The 17757-nt window shown below is 45.9% G+C and overlaps 1 protein-coding gene across 1 annotated transcript in view; it reads left to right on the top strand.

Moving 5' to 3' along the window:
• The first annotated feature begins 470 nt into the window (after positions 1-470).
• LOC148502768 (17-beta-hydroxysteroid dehydrogenase type 2-like) overlaps positions 471-17757 on the top strand; it is a 133788-nt gene continuing 116501 nt past the window's right edge. Inside the window, exon 1 of the mRNA XM_088449399.1 lies at positions 471-748. Within this exon, the coding sequence (XP_088305525.1) occupies positions 472-748 (277 nt within the window). The 5' untranslated portion in view covers position 471. The remainder of the gene's footprint in view (positions 749-17757) is intronic.

Here is a 17757-nt window from a genome sequence, read left to right on the forward strand (position 1 = left end):
TAAAAGTTACATCTTTGCAATGTTCCTGCAGGATTTAAAGAGTTGATTCGTTTAAAAAGTCTGGTTTTGTATTTAAAAAAAAAAAAATCAACGCTATATATCATACAGGTCCTAATTACTATAAGTCAGCTGTTAAATACCTAAAACAAGAATTTAATACCTTCTAACCTGAATGGTTAGGGAGCCTTGAGGACATGAGTTAGGGGGAAACGCTGTATTATATAGTATGCTGGTAGTTTCTCCCCTCTATAACATCTTGTAGTAATGAATGGGTTATTGAAACTTCCTATACAAGTGAAGACTGGTGGGGAGGAGACAATAACATACTTATAAAACATACACACAAATAAAAAGAGGTGGGTAGCCAATAGTTATAACCAGTAAGTTAGGAACTACTCCTACAATTTGTGAAACACCCTTTTCTTCCCCTGTTCAATGAAGTGTCCTTGATCTGGCAGCTTAATCTGGAATATGAAAATGGTCCCGTGTGACTCTGCGCTCTTGTATTTAGCCCTGAGTGCTCTTTTCAGTGGATTCTTCATTTATAAATTGCTCAAGTACAAAGTGAAGATAGAGAATGCTTCTGTGTGTAGTCTGCTGTCACTGCTCATTCTGGAGATTGTCTGCTGCTGTGTTTTGTCAGGCGGCCTGGGGCTGATCCTCTTCATAGTAGCCTGTGTCATGTATTACATCTCTATACCTGTCAGGGAAATGGTACCCACCCAGGACAAGACCGTGCTCATCACAGGTAAGAGATCACTGCGTCACCTGTCCACAATGCTAGTAGCAACCAGTGGCTGTGTACTGTGTCTCACATTTATTCCACTGTACATCCTTTAAATCAGCATTTGCTACTTGTTCAGTATTATTATCATCACTTGCGCTGTTTTTGTTGCTTTGTCTGTGTCAAAGGTTGATACGTGCTGCTTGGAACCCTGGCATTTGCAATGCAATAAAAAAAATAGGGATATAAACCACATTATAGAGTTTATACAGGTGTTGGATGTGCATTCTGATGCGGTTACAAGCGAGTTCAGTCGGCGTGTTTAAAATGTGCGCCTGACGCAACAGGAAGTTTGTCTTGTTTTAACCGAAGGCACTTGGAAAAGGCGTAACTCAGTGCTTCTTAACTCCATGACATTACATTTAAGGTGAACTCCCATGGGGATGTGCATTTTCAGTTTATAAAAAAAATTACAAGAAGTGTTTTAAAAACAACACGACCCATGTGACATGCACGCAAACGCGCAAATATCTGTTGTTTTGCCTTTTGTACAAAGTTAGATTTTATTTTTGCAGTTGTCTATGCGAGCCCAGCTTGCATTAGGAACACAATTTAAATGCCAAATTGTACCTCTAATGTGCACGTAGCCTTAACCTACGGGTGCCTCAACTATAATTATTTGGGGACTTTATTTGTTTTAGAAATCTCTAAATCATTTTTACACACTGACCTTCAGAATTTTTCTCATTCAAAACTTAAAAAAAAAAAAAAAAGACACAAAAAGTTATTTTGCATTAAAAAATAACTTAAAAAAATGATTACAACGATTTTTGAAAGTGAATAATTACTATTAGATGAATATTATTATTAAGTATTTCAGATTTAAAATACAATAATAATAAAAATAAAATAAAGAAACCGCAGGTGTTACATGGATTTATTTATTTATTGATTGATTTTATTTAGGTTAAATACACATAATAAGTTACACTGGAAAAGAAGTAATTTTAAGTTGTATAAATAAATAACAAATATACAAATAAATCTGGTAACATATGTAAACTGGCAGATGGATGATATCCTAAATGAACCAATATATTTGTAATTATTTGTCTAAATAGCAGTTTGCTGTACAAAATAACTTATGTCTATCCATAAAAGTTTATTGGGGATGAGTTAGGCGCAAAGAAAAAAAGAAAAAAAAAAGGCAAGTAACTTTGCACCCGGACAAACCATGTTGCACTGCAAGGGTTACAATTACGTGTATTATTTTTGCATGCAGGGCAAATACTGGCTACTTTTGCATGCAGCCCACAAAATGCTGGACAGCTTTATTTTTACACTGCAATTTAGATGTCAGCAAGGACACGCCCCTCCTAAATCGAATCTCCCTGCACATCTTACATCTGCCCCCCCTGCAGTGCAGCATGGTGTTACCCAGGTGCAAAGTTACTTGCTGTTTATTGTTTTGCTCCCAACTCAGAATCACTCCCATTGTTTAGAATGTAACTGATGTGTTTGATGTATCAGCAAAGGGGCGATGGATTAGTTCTTACTACAAGATTACAATGTACCTGGGCTAGGTCACACTACGGAACACAAAGTTTGCAATTTATGATGAGACCGTTGCTACGACTGCTGGTTATCATGCACTTGTTCTTACATTACATACAGTATTATCTAATGTGAGTACATGTACCCATTAAGTCACTCTGCCTCCCCCGGTTTGTTTCATCAACCACACAATATTCAGGGCAGATTTTACGGATTCTTATGGGATAACCTAAACACACAGACACCCACTCACTCACACACACACACTCTCTCTCTCTCTCTCTCTCGCCGCTTTGCAATACCGTCCAACAAAATGTAAATCAGCAGGAATCCTCTGTATGTAATAGACACCTCCTTGCTACATTTGCGATCTGACTGCAGTGTCTAAAGACGCTGCCTGGGATCACCGTCGCAACCATAGCGACCGATGGTCCTCAATTGCCCATAAGAGGTCATGTATTTAATCATCCACAGGGGAGTTAATCTAAACGCCTGAAACACAAACATGACCTGTTGGGGTTGCTTGAGGGCTGGAATTAAATACCCCTGACCTAGAAGCTGCAATTTCTCACCTTGGCAAAATAATGATGCATTTCAGACAGATTTATATTTATAGTTGTCAGGATGGTGCAACTTAACTCTATATCACAGTGCAAAATTGGAGCTGGCCAGTATTTACGTGCCTCATGCCAAGGCAGGTTGTAAAGTAAATTGCATCATGTAATGGTTTATGTACAGTAGGTACAAATGTCTTATACTGGCATTGCTCGTAGCCCGGAAATAAGCCCAACCTCATTACATTGCATCCAACACGAATCTGTCATGTCATCACAGATTTCATTACAGATGAACCATATAAAGGCTTCTGAACAAATTGCCTGTTTTACATATATATATATATATATATACATATGTGTCCTCACTCGCCTTTGCTGCAGCCGCGTCAAACAGCCCCTCTTGTCGTGCCCGGTCCCGTGAGACTCTACTGGGGCCGGGCGTCTTTTTCGCGTCTTATTTTTAGCCGAAAATATGTCTGATTTGCAATGTGATGCACCCGGAGACTGTGCTGATTAATTTTATATGTGACACTTGTATATCTGTGCACGACCGAGTCTCTCAATCAGCATGCGAAGTGCTACGATGTAGCGGCCGCCGATTTTTTTCCACGCCAAGTTCCGTTTACAGACTCAGTCGCACATTGATATACAAGTGTCACAAATCAAATGAATCAGCACAGTCTCCTGGTGCGTCCGCCCAACGCTAGTAAAGTTGCACGGGACCTGGCGGCTCAGTCACGTCGGACATATCGCGCTGCATGGCGTATTGAGACTAGATGTGCAAGGACACATTTGTAGACTCTTGAATAAAACATTGCCTCCAGTGTCTATTGATTCCTAATAGTCGCTAGTCGCTATTTAGCGCTGCAACTCGCTTAAGAAAGAATTGCTTTCCAGTCCAATCGTGTGGTTCCAAAGCACAAAAAAGTTATTTATGTAAAGAAAAAGTAACACGGTGAAAGATTTAACAATTAGAGTAAAAAGCAATCAATAACAGTACAAGCCGATACATACAGTACATGTGTGCACGGGTCCCAGTATACAGTCATCAATCCTGAAGCCTGTGATTATCAAAGAGGATGTCTGAACACTGGGTTCGGGACACAGCTTATATACCTTACAGAGTTCAGAGTTAACAAAGAGACTAGTTGGCAAGTTTCCATTGGTTCTTGCTTCTGGATGATCTGGTCATTGGTGGGTTCATACGGTGTCATCAGGGGCATGGCTCAGTCCTCCAATGGTCTCTTTGTGTAGTTTCCCGCCGAACAACTAGTTAATACTGGCTACAACACTACATGTATGTTATAACATTACTATCCAATAACTCCCTATCATCCATAACTAGCGGACACATGATGCGACTTCTTTGCCTTTAGATACGGATGTCTGCAATTAAACAGGGATTTAGTATGATACCAAGCATGACGTGTCCACTATATATATATATATATATATATATATATATATATGTATATATACATTTATATCTGTGTGCATTATGTGCATCAATGTATGTATGTTGTGAATACGCAGTTTAGCGCATCGGATTACGCGACACAAAGTAGCGTCGTGGAAACACATCGTCAGAGCATAGACGATTAGATCGTCAGATAATAACCGATCATAACCGATTATTTGACTTTGACATGTCTGTACAGTGACGGGACATAATGTAAACGGTATTAATTTCCTGTGCTGGATTTCCCATATAGTCCTGCCCTTTTTATGATAAATAAAAACAATGACATAAGTTATGGTGCATGTTGCCATACACTGGAAAACTTGGGTCCAGCTCACAGTACCCTTACAGTAACTCTGCTGTGTCTCCCTAAATTGTCTTTCCTGCGCGTATATTAATGTGCTGATGCTGTCGCCTTGACGAGTGCTGCTTATAGGGTTACTGCAGACAAGAGGTGTGATATGTATCAAATCCCGACAGCGGCAGCCCGACAAAGGAGGAAATCCCGATCGTCCTAAAGGGTAAGTATAAACTAATCTAACCCTAACCCTCCTTTAGGGTGCCTAACCCCCCCTCTAAGTGCCTAAACCTAACCCCCCCTTCCCCGTGCATAAACCTAAGTCCCCCGGGGGGGGTGCCTAACCCTAACCTCCCCCCAGGGGTGCCTAACCATAACTCCCCCTTCCCTTAGCCTAACCCTCCCTACTCCTAGCCTAACCCTAACCTGCCAGGGGGTGCCTAACCCTAAGTCCCCCCCGGGAGCCCTAAACCTAACCTACCCCCCACGGCTGTCCACTGCGGCGCCCAGCATCCGCTCGATCGGGATGCCGGGCGCCGGTCTCCCGACGTCGGGCAAATGACAGGCGTCTAGATTTAGACGCCTGTCATTCGTCCCTAGTCGGGATTACAGTGTCTGGAAGCCGGCAGTCAGCATTTAGACCGTCTGCTCCCAGACTACATCCCCAGATAAGTATTGTACAGGTAGGTATTCACCACTGCAGTTTGGGCACACAAAGTGTGGGGGGCATGGTACTGTGAATCCTTTCATCTTGACCAGGGCCGGATTGGCACTTCTGGCAAATGCCAGAAGGGCCGATGATCCCAGGGCTGGCTCAAGGAGTGCGGCTGCCACTGCACAGGACGGAAATCACCTGCCCGACTTCGGAGGTGTCTCCAACCCCTCCTGCTGGAGTTCATGGTATGAGCTCAGGGGGATGGAAGGGATGACGGCATTGATGGGCCAGTCCGGTGTTAAATCCTTGCCGAGCAGCACCGCCTCCCGGCACTCTGCTCGGCAGTACTCCCCTTTTGCCAGCGCACACACAGGGGGGACTGCCAGGGCTGATCTACAGTCCCTGTCCGTCCCTGATCATGACCCTGGCTCCTGTAGTGTAAAGGCCCAGGAACGGGACCATGTGAAGTGGGCGGGATGTCTAGTCTCCTGTTGGCCTAGGAGAACGATCACAAATTTGTGAGTATCCCAGACATTCACAGGAGAGTAGGTAAGAATGGGTTTATTCAGGTTTACCCGGGGCATGGCCAAGCGCCATAGCAAACATTTTACAGGGGCCTGAAGCTGCTACTCTTGCTTCCTGGTTATCTGCTCTGCAGACCGATGGCCTCTTCTAAGCCTTATGGATTCACTTATTCACTGTTATATCCCCCCGCTGGCATCTTGCTGCTCATGTGCCAGACACTTGCATGGTTAGGAGAGGTCTTCACTCTGCTCTTGTGAAGGAGGCTGGGGGCCTTTCCAGGTGGTAGATTCCTACACCACCTCGGGTAGCAGTAGCTATGCCACCACCTATAGACAAGAACTGAACAAGCTGTGGCTCTCCAGATATACATGGGGAATTACTGCTGGCGACACTCTGCAACAGCCACTGCTGACGGTAGACCTTGATAAATAGCAAATAGGTATTTTTGGGGTTATAAAAGTAGTAATTATTACACCTTCTCCGTGAATCACAACCCCTGAGGAAGCCTGATTACCCAGGAGAAACATGCTGGCGACGATAGTCAAACAAGGGACATCAGATCACACACAGGGCCTTGATTCAGCAGCGCACGCAAAGCCGATATTTACGCAGATTGAGAGATTATTTGCCATTGAGCATTCGTGTAAATTGCACTGCGCACGTGTTGCGGTTACATATGCACAGAGGATCCACTCGCAAAGTGAGCGTTTGGGGGAGGTAACGGGGGGTGGTTAGGTAAACGCAGGCGCGTCTTACCGTTTAAATGCCGTTTTATTGATGTGCAGTAATTAGCCACTGCGATTGCGGCTGGTCAGACTTGCTGTACATGCTGTGTAACTGCTTGATGTGCTTCGATGGTACCGATGTTTATGCAGAAGAGCGACATCGGACAGATATGAGAAGGCAGCAGGGGGCGTCTTTATGCCGGCTGTGCTTTGGCAGGCATTAGAATATTTTCGTAGCCGCGTTCTGTGATTGCATGGGCGGCATAGATGAATCACCAAAACACCTTCCTCATAATATATATGTATGTCTCCCATATACGTTTTTCCCCTCACTGTCATGTAATAGTCTATATCGCTAATCAGGATCCCCCCTCCCCAGTATTTATGAACACATACACAAACAAATGCGACTTCACCTGGACTGACAAGAAGGATAACCTATTAGCTTCCAGGGATTAAACCAATTGAATACAGGAACCGGGACATTGATCGACCATTTAAATGGAAACATTTGAGCATACTTGGTAAGGCCACCGTAGCTGGCTGAAACGTGTTGGAGGCATCACCGCTCACGGCACCAACACCGCAAGACTACCAGCAACACCCAGCCCCAGGAAAGACAGGGATGTACTAACATTTTCGCTACTTACCGCCAGTCACCGCATCCCTACTGAGCGCATATGTACTAACATATGCGATCAGTACTGCAAAGAACAGCTCTTCCGATAAGAGCTGTCCTTTGCGACCTGCTCTTCGCAGTGGACTTCCGGGTTTATGTTTTATTTATAAGGTGGCGGGACTCGGGGCATAGCTCCGCCCTGGCCCGCACCCAGGTTCTGATTGGCCTACATGCCAGTTAGGCCCTCATTCAGAGCCACTCGCTAGCAGCAGTACGCTCGTTCCGAGCGATGTTCGCACTTCTGCGCATGCATACGGATCGTTATACGCATGCGCGAACCAGTCAGTGCGGCCGAAATTCATGTGCTCGCAATATAGCGAATGCCTGCTATTTTGAGTGACAGAATGAGGCATTTGTGGGTGGTAACAGGGGAAGGTGCTTGAAAATGGGGAGTGGAGATCCGAACGCAGGCGTGCTTAAAGGTCAAAACGGGCGTTTTATGGGTGTGCATAATTAATACAGCAGCGTCATTGACCACGTCACTGGGTTATTTTATAGCCAGAACTGCTCGCAAGACTGTGGTAGCAAAAAGCAACCACAAGAATAGCGAGCAGTTCATACGCTGGTCGATGTACTCGATTAATCTAATAAATAGCGGACATGACGTATGGTGCGAGCGGCCAGGGGGCGTTTTTAACAAATAAACGAGCGTATGTTTTGCACGCTCGTTCAGACTTAGAGGTGTGAACAGACTGCAATTTGCGAACGGATCATTTGAATAGCCACCCCTTGTTTTTGAACGAACGACCGCAAATAGCGAACGGCTCTGAATCAGGCCCTTAGTCACAAAACAGGGATGACCATCGGTTGGTGAAACCATCGATGGTCATCCACTGAATAGTTTGTGGCCATTGATGGTAACACCACCGATGGTCATCGCTAGGCCGGTGAGCAATTGAGATCTTAGTGCTCCTTTTTGTGAGTTACTCTATGAGCCTATAATTGTTTCACTATTAGAAACTAAGGACCTCATTCAGAAGCATTCGCAAAAAGCGAGCACTCGCTCTGAATAACCCCGCCTCCTGGCCGCTCTTAACCCCGCTCCTGGCCCTCCTGGCCAGCCGTCGCTATGGGTCTCGCACCAAAGGGGGTGTGCTGTCGGTGAGTGACAGCACGCCCCATTTGGTGGGCATGCCAGGGGCGTTGCTGCCCTGACGGAGGCGTTCCCATGGGAACGCCTACCGTCTGGAGCCGGCCCCACTGACATCACGAGTGATGTCAGTGCGAGTGCTTTTGGCTCTACCGCAGGGTCTCGTCGCAAGTCTGATGGTCGCGATGGTCTTGACCATCGCGACCATCATTTTGGCCGCTCGCATAAGTTGTGGGTGGTCACCCACAGCTATGCGAGCGGCCAAGAGGCCGCTCCAATTTTAGGTAGGAGGGCCCTGATTCAGAGCGAGCGCTCTGGTCAGAGCGTCCGGCTCTGAATCAGGCCCTCTGTCTCAACGGTACCTGCAGCCTGAGGGGGTGTTTTATTTTTTATTTGTACTCATTTCTATTACAAATGGGCGCTGACCCCCGTGTTTTGGATTTGGTTTTGGTCCAGAATCATCTTTGTGTTTTGGTTTTGAATCTATATTTTGCAAGAATTAAAAAGAAAAACCGCTAATATGACGTCATTGTGATCTGTTAGCATGCAATCCAAAACCCGAGTTCAGTTTTTAGATCCTAGTTCCGAACCGCGAGAAGATCCGAACTCGGACTCTGTTCTACTCGGGACCCCTAAATTCGGTTGTTGTCAGTTTTCTGAGAACCGGACCTGCACTTCTCTAATTTTTATTTTACAGAAATACAGAATCATAATATTTTAATTGATAAACTCAACCCCGAGATTGATATTTTTTAAATTCCAGAGTTTGGGTTCGAAAAAATGAGGCGGGATTGGCTTCCCTAATTTCAGCATAACCGGATGATATTTCTGTGCTAACCGGCACTTATTCCACGTTCTCTTTAGCGCTGGTAGTAATTACATTTGCGCCTTTTGGGAGTTTGGGAGATTCCAATCCACTCTCTAGCACTACACTACCTGGCAGCCGCTATTCAGTTTCCCGCTTCCCCTCTGTTACGTGGGCTTGCACTTTTTCTCCCTAGTTTTAAAATCACAGTCGCTATTATTATAGACTAAGGACCGTATTCAACTAGCCGGCGAAAACCCGTTATTTTCGCCAGTTTCACTTATCCCCATATTCATTTTTCGCAGGTGCGAAAAGTCTTTTTGAAAAAACGGGGATACATTTTCACCCCTGGCATAGGTGGCGAAAAAAAGGGCAGAATTGGGGTTTTGGGGTGCAGGCTTCAAAAAAAATAACCTGCACCTCTTGCAATGTCTCCTAAAAATAATCTGTGTCAAAAAAAATTCTCAGGACACCCCAAAAAATATACTTTCATTTTGGGGGCAAAAAATAAATAAATTGGGGAACAAACTTCTACACTAGCGAAATTGACTCGAGGGGGTCCCCAAGTATGCGGCAGGTGTTTTCTAGAATGCGGGTGGTTGCGGCAAGTGGATTTTTGAAGAATTTTAAAAAATCACTTTAGGGACTTAAAAATATGCTTGCACCCATTTTCATGCACCCCAAATTTGATGGGACTAATTATTTTTCCCAAAGAATGCTATTCCTCATCACTTCTTCACAGGCGAATTAATGCACCTGCCGCGGCGACTGTTTAAAGACCCTGACTACCTTCAGCAGGCCAAATCGGGGGTACCCATAGTGATCCCTCATGTCAGACCATCTTCTAGGGGGTATGGATGCCGTTTAGTCGCTAATGAAAAATGATTGCTTTCCAGTCTAATCGTGTGGTTCCAAAGCACAAAAAGTCATTTTATGTAAAAAAAAGTAACACGATAGAAGTTTAACAATTAGAGTAAAAAGCAAGAAATATACAATAAGTACAGCCGATACATACGCATGCGCACTGGATCCAGTATACAGTCATCAGTCCTGAAGTCTGTGGTCACAAAATGGAGATGACTGAGTACTGGACTAAGGACACAGGTATATATACAATTCAGTTTACATTGGAAACAAAGGACACTGGGCCTGATTCAGAGACGGACGCTCTGACAAGAGAGCTCGCTTTGAATCAGGGCCCTCCTACCTAAAATTGGAGCGGCCTCCTGGCCGCTCGCATAGCTGTGGGTGACCACCCACCGCTTATGCGAGCGGCCAAAAAGATGGTCGCGATGGTCAAGACCAACGCGACCATCGGGCTTGCGACGAGACCCTGCGTTGGGGTCTCGCTGCCGCAAGCCCAGGAGTGCTTTTGGCTCTATCAGAGCCAAAAGCACTCCCACTGACATCACTAGTGATGTAAGTGGGGCCGGACACAGACAGTAGGCAGCAACGCCCCCGGCACGCCCACCAAAGGGGGCGTGCTGTCACTCACCATCGACAGCACGCCCCCTTTGGTGCGAGACCCACATGCGGGTCTCGTGCATGCGCACGATGGAGCTCCCTCCGTCGTGTGCATGCGCACTAGGGCACCATTGACCCACTTGCGAGCGCTCAGCGCTCGCGAGCGGGTCTGAATCAGGCCCACAGTTGGCAGGTTTTCATTGGTCCCGCCTTCAAACCAGTCTGGTCATTGGTCAGGTCATACGGTGTCATCAGGGGTATGGGTCAGTTCTCCAACAGTCTCTATTATGCGTTTTCATGCTGAAGAACAACTTTAAACTGGCTACAACACTACATACAGAAAATAGCATTCTAATCAATAACTCCCTATCATCCATAACTAGCGGACGCATGATGCGATCTCTTTGCCGATAGAAATGGATGTCTGCAAATAAACATGGATTTAGTATGATACCAAACATGACATGTCCACTGTATCCTGAACCTTAGATCTCTAAAAGGCATATCTTACATTATTATTAATAACTATAAATAACTCTGGTTATGAAAGACAGTGTGTAGGAACCATTTTATAAGTGAATGTGTATGTGTGCAAATATATATAAATATGCATATGTATAAAAATGCGTTCGCATGTGATATGAAAATACAAGCTAGCACGCCGTGGCGTGCTAGTCGCATATTTTCACACAAAGATGATAATATCGAAAGATGATAATTGCAAACGACTTCATCCAATTGTTTGACTTTAACAGGGGTGACAGGCTGATTTCCCCAAAAGTGACAGGACTTTTCGATACTTACTTTTCCGCCAGGTCCCGTTTTCGCTGATTACTAATTGAATACGGGGATAAGCGGGCACGCGCCCGATACTTTATCCCAGCAAAAAACGGCTGATGGACTTTTTGCCTCAAATTGAATATAGCCCTGTAACTTTTAATTTATTTAATAATAAATGATACTTTCCAGGTGGTGATGCCCGTTGGTAGCCTTATATATATTTGTAATAAACTGAGCAGACGTACCCTCCATTTTCCCAAACGTTCCATCTGCTTTTGTGCAAAATAATAAAATAAACTCTGCAACAAACAAAGAAAAAGAAATCGAGCTTTATGGCAGAAGGATTTAACTAAAGTTCATTTATGACTGTGAAAGCCCAAATCATGTCCATGGCCCTGATTCAGAGCCGGACGCAAGTGGCTGCTCGTTCGCTCCGAGCGATGTTTGCCCAACTGCGCATGCGTACGGATCGTTATACGCATGCGCGAACCAGTCAGTGCGGCCGAAATTCATGTGCTCGCAAAATAGCGAATGCCTGATAATTTGAGTGACAGAATGAGGCGTATGTGGGTGGTAACAGGGTAAGGTGCTTGAAAACGGGGAGTGGAGATCCGATCGCAGGCGTGCTTAAAGGTCAAAACGGGCGTTTTATGGGTGTGCATAATTAAAACAGCAGCGTCATTGACCACGTCACTGGGTTCTTTTATAGCCAGAACTGCTCGCAAAATTGTGGTAGGAAAAACCAACCACAAGAATAGCGAGCAGTTCATACCCTGGTCGATGTACTCGATTAATCTAATAAATAGCGGACATGACGTAGGATGCGAGCGGCCAGGGGGCGTATTTTTAAAAAAACTAACGCAAGTTTTGTTCGCTCGTTCAGACATAGAGGCGTGAACAGACCACAAACAACGAACGGTTCATTTGAATAGCCACCCCTTGTTTTAGAACGAACGACCACAAATAGCGAGTGGCTCTGAATGAGGGCCCATATGTTTAATATATATGATTTTTGGTTACATTTTTTTTTTTATCCTTTTGAGCTTGTGGATAATCTCAGTATTTGTATTAATAGGAACGAGGGAGCGTTCTTTGCATCTCACCCCATAAATAATGGTTGCTAGGGAAGTTGCCTGCCAGTTATAGGTTCCACATGTGCTTCTCTTTCAAAGCCCTTTGATTAACTGTGGAAAGAAATGGCAGACTGTCAGCAAAGTGAGCTCGTCTTATATCATATCTGCCATATTACCGCCATATTACTTGTGCCCTGAATTTATTCTACTGACAGAACTGCTCAGTATAAAGGAGTAAAAATAATGTTCTATAATATAATGACATTGTATATTATGATGTATAGTTATTTAGAGTTACTAATAAATAATGGACAGTGTCTCGCAGATAACACACAAGAGCTGGCACTCCGTGTCTTGGGGATCACTGATCTAATTTTTTGACCTCTACAGTGCTACAGTGTCTTCTGTCGCAGCTTTCATCTTTAGACTCCCTGATGCCACAGCCTGGATATTCTTTGCTGACATTGGGTCTGATTCTGGGATTTACGCTAATGCAATCATAACTACAATCTCTTACGGATCACAGTTGCTAATATCTGCTAATGCCTTCCAAAGCATACCCCAGCATAGGACCGTACGCTGCTGGCTTCTCATATCCGTCCCACAATGTGCAACAGCGTAAACATCGGTAACATTGACACCGATCGGGCAGCCACTCAGCTTGTAAGTCATGTCTGACCTCAAGCACTGCTTCTCTCCTGACATGCAGAGAGCTCTAATGCTGCGAAGGAGATCGCAATGGCTAATTTATTTTATACACACCCATAAAATGGAGATTAAATAGTCCCGACACACCTGAGTTTGCCTAGCGACCCCCAGTGTTACCTCCCCCAGACGCTGACTACCTGTCACTCACTTTGCGAGTGAATCGCAATACAATCACTGCATGTGGGCAGTGCGGCACACTTTGTAAATATCGGCATTGCATAACTCTGGGAATCAGGACATTGTGCATCCCTTTATGGCCACAGTTTACACATCCTCTACTGGTTACTTCCAGCAGGGTAATGTGCCATGTCACAGAGCACACAGGGTTTATTTACTAAGTGCCTTATTGCTATTGAATTACAGGGCTATCACATGCGCTCAGGTCTGGTGTCTGTGCAGGGTTGGGGGTCGATGCCCAGTGTAGAGGGATGGTGAGTGTAGGGGGATGGTGGATGTAGAGGAATGGTGGATGTAGAGGGATGGTGAGTGTAGAGGGATGGAGAGTGTAGAGGGATGGTGAGTGTAGGGGGATGGTGAGTGTAGGGGGATGGTGAGTGTAGGGGGATGGTGAATGTAGAGAGATGGCGAGTGTAGAGGGATGGCGAGTGTAGAGGGATGGCGAATGTAGAGAGATGGCGAGTGTAGAGGGATGGCGAGTGTAGGGGGATGGTGAATGTAGATGGATGGCGAGTGTAGGGGGATGGTGTGTGTAGAGGGATTGTGGGTGTAGAGGGAAAGGTTGAGTGTAGAGGGATTGTGGGTGTAGAGGGATAGTGAGTGTAGAGGGATGGTGAGTGTAGGTGGATGGTGGGTGTAGAGGGATGGTGGGTGTAGAGGGATGGTGAGTGTAGGGGGATGGTGGGTGTAGAGGAATGGTGAGTGTAGGGGGATGGTGAGTGTAGAGGGATGGTGAGTGTAGAGGGATGATGAGTGTAGGGGGATGGTGAGTGAAGAGGGATGGTGAATGTAGAGGGATGGTGAGTGTAGAGGGATGGTGAGTGTAGAGGGATTGTGGGTGTAGAGGGATGGTGGGTGTAGAGGGATGGTGAGTGTATGAGTGTAGAGGGATGGTGAGTGTAGAGGGATGGTGGATGTAGAGGGATGGTGAGTGTAGAGGGAAGGTGAGTGTAGCGGGATGGTGAGTGAAGCGGGATGGTGGGTGTAGCGGGATGGTGGGTGTAGAGGGATGGTGAGTGTAGCGGGATGGTGAGTGTGGAGGGATGGTGGGTGTGGAGGGATGGTGAGTCTAGAGGGATGGTGAGTGTAGCGGGATGGTGAGTGTAGAGGGATGGTGGAGGAGTGTTTTGGGTGGATGGATGGTGTGGTTGATTGGGCTGATGGTATGTACCTGAAATGTATCTAGTGCAGGAAATGTGTTTGAATCAAAGGAGAGACAAACACTCATGTGTAGGACCAAATACCTCTTTATTGGAGTAGATACAGTGCTTCTCAAGGCTGGTTAAATAGGTGCTATACACTAAAACCTGATCGCATGTGATACCCCTATATTTCTATTGCACTACAGTAGGACCGGACACCCCGACTTCACAGTGCCGCAATCGTCGACTCACTCCCGTCCACCCCCCTCCAGCCACCCCTGTCCTTCTCCACCCCCTCCCCTTCCTGTCCCATTCCCCCATCCCAGTTCTAACTCCTACACACTTCACCACCCCTATGAAGCGCAACTCACCTCCAAATATTTCCTTATTGCTATTGGACTTTCCTCTTGCTAGAGCTCCAGGAGATTAACATGACACACTTGATCCTTTTCCCTAGATGATGTAGCTTCTAATTTACTGGACCAACCGAATCTCCTGGGGCCTTTGCCAGTGAGCAGAAAACTTACACTTTTGTATGGGAACTTACAGCAACAATTTGCCCCCTGATTTAAATGACCAGACTGCCGCTTACCCATTATGATTTTGACGCTGCCTCCCTCAGACTTCTACAAGGTCCCTGCAAACATGCTCAGAAGGGACCTGCACATTACAAGGGTACGACCGCAAGTTTTGTTTGCTAGTTCAGACATAGAGGCGTGAACAGACCGCAAAGAGCGAACGGTTCATTTGAATAGCCACCCCTATTTTCTGGACGAACGACCTCAAATAGCGTCCGGCTCTGAATCAGGCCCTGTGACCGGTAAAAGTGTCTGTCATAAACCTTAGTGGTTCCGTGTAAACATCGCTCGAACCATAGAAAAACACACAGCAACCAAATCACATAGCATTGTGTAGGAGACCAGTGTAGGTAAGCTCTTTGCTTTGGTTGTGCCACGGCCTTAGGCAAAAATGGTTGTGGCTTAGACATCTCCTGCATAGGGGCTTATTCATTTAACAGTACTAATTTAGTATCCAAATTGCTGCGAGTAGCAACGGTGGATACTAAAACACTGGAGCAATTAAACATTGCTCCGGTGTGAAGACAGCTGGTCCCAAGATGAGCTGTCCCCGCGATCCCTATCACCACCACTTTGTATCAGTGAAACTAGGGTCTGACTAGGCAGTGCTAGTGCGCATACGTGAACTAGGGTTTATGCACACGCATTAAGCTCCAACGGCCAGCGGAGTGAGCTGTACAGGGGTAGAGGGATCCGAAAAGATTCCTTTTCGTAACTCGAACTTCCAATAGGTGGTATCAGGGGTCCGGGAACAAACACCATCTGAATACAAGTTAGTATTTTTGGAGCACAATAAATTTCACCAGGCCAGATCGGGACTGAAAGGTACGCAGGAGATATCCGTGATATCTCCTGCTTACCTGTATAATGAATGGTCCATTGGTACTTCATTTCTAGACACATAGGTGAAAATCTTCATTTTCACCTACTTTTGTAGAACTTAAGGGATAATGAATAGACCCTACAGTCTCAAATCATTCTACAGTGATGGCGAGTTCCCCTAGTTTGTGGGTTACTCTGCAGGACCCCTGCACACCTCAGTCCAGACTAAAATGGGAAAATGATCTATTTCTAGAAACTCTTTTATTCACATTGCCAAATTAGCTTCGGGTGGAAGCCCTCTTCTAAGAACTGTAGAACAAAATCAGAGAGCTGTGACCCAAACGGTTTCTCTATTTCAAAGCAACAGTCAGAAAATTGTCAGTTTCTCTGAGCAACTGAGGCCCTGATTCAGAGCCGGACGCTCTGACAGAGCGCTCGCTCTGAATCAGGGCCGTCCCTGCTCCTTTTTGGAGCGGCCTCCTGGCCGCTCGCATAGTTGTGGGTGACCACCCACAGCTATAGCGAGCGGCCAAAATGATAGTCGCGATGGTCAAGACCATCGGGACCATCGGGCTTGAAACGAGACCCTTGCGGTAGGGTCTCGCTGCCGCAAGCCCTGGAGTGCTTTTGAGCCAAAAGCACTCCCACTGACATCACTAGTGATGTCAGTGGGGCCGGCCCCAGACGGTAGGCGTTTCTATGGGAACGCCTCCGTCTGGACAGCCACGCCCCGGCACGCCCACCAAAGGGGGCGTGCTGTCAATCACCATCGACAGCACGCCCCCTTTGGTGCGAGATCCATAACGACGGCTTGGCCGTCGTTATTCGGGTCTAGCGCATGCGCACTTGGGCAACATCGACCCGCTTGCGAGTGCTCGCAAGCGGGTCTGAATCAGGCCCTGAGACTCCAATGCAAGTCATATTTATTTGTTATATATATTTAATGCACACATACTAATATGTTAATCCTCTTATATTGTTTTGAGGTGTGCCATAGTTCACTCTTGTGCTAACCCCAGGGCTGTAGCTAGGGTAGTGCGGCCGGTGCCATCGCACAGGGCACCACAGGTCAGGGGGCGCTGTTTGGACCTGTCAAATGTCTGTTTATTATAATTCTCACTTGTCGCTTCCTCTTATTTCATCCCCAGCATCTCCTGGCCTCCCCAATCTCTTCCCTGGCCCTTCCTCATGATGCCATGGCCCTTTTTTGGGTGCATTATGTCCCTTTGAAAAATGAGGGGGGCGCCAATGCTCTTTCTGGCACAGGGCACCAAAAAGTCTAACTACGGCTCTGGCTAACCCCTACAGCAGAGGTTCCCAAACTCCGCCATTACAGTCTAGGTTTTAAGGATGTCCATGCTTAAGCACAGGTGAATCAATTTGGACTCAAGCACAGATAACTTTAAAACCTGGACTGTAGTGGTGGAGTTTGGGAAACTCTGCCTTACAACATGAAGCACACTGTTTCAACTCATTTACCCTTAATGGCAAATCCGGTTAGAGTCAATATCATCACCTCCCCATAGCGATGCATGAGGCGTGTACGCAGGCTTTGAGGAATTCTTATATGCAAATAAAACCCTGCCTGTATCTACAGCAAGTACCGGCCAGCATTTGTTTAACACTGATATAGAGATCGGCTAAGGTGTGCGCCTCTACCAAATCTAAAAGTGTAACACATCTTATATTTACCCCCTCTGACTTGAAGCATGGCTTTATCCAAATTGCACTCTCAGGTTGGCATCAGTCCTAATAGCTAAGACCCTTTACGTATTCTGCAAAGCAACACACTCACTTACTCACCGAGCCCTGGAGTCCCGGGGTCCTGCAAACCACCTGTCCCTGCTCTGGACACAAATCTAGCATTCTTTTGGGCTAGAGTAGGCCAAAGTATAAGTAAGCCTGTGCCATTCACTAGCACTCAGCAAGGAATGGCACACGC

The sequence above is a fragment of the Taudactylus pleione genome, unplaced genomic scaffold (assembly GCF_031769625.1).
Source record: "Taudactylus pleione unplaced genomic scaffold, aTauple2 ptg000484l, whole genome shotgun sequence".
NCBI lineage: Eukaryota > Metazoa > Chordata > Amphibia > Anura > Myobatrachidae > Taudactylus > Taudactylus pleione.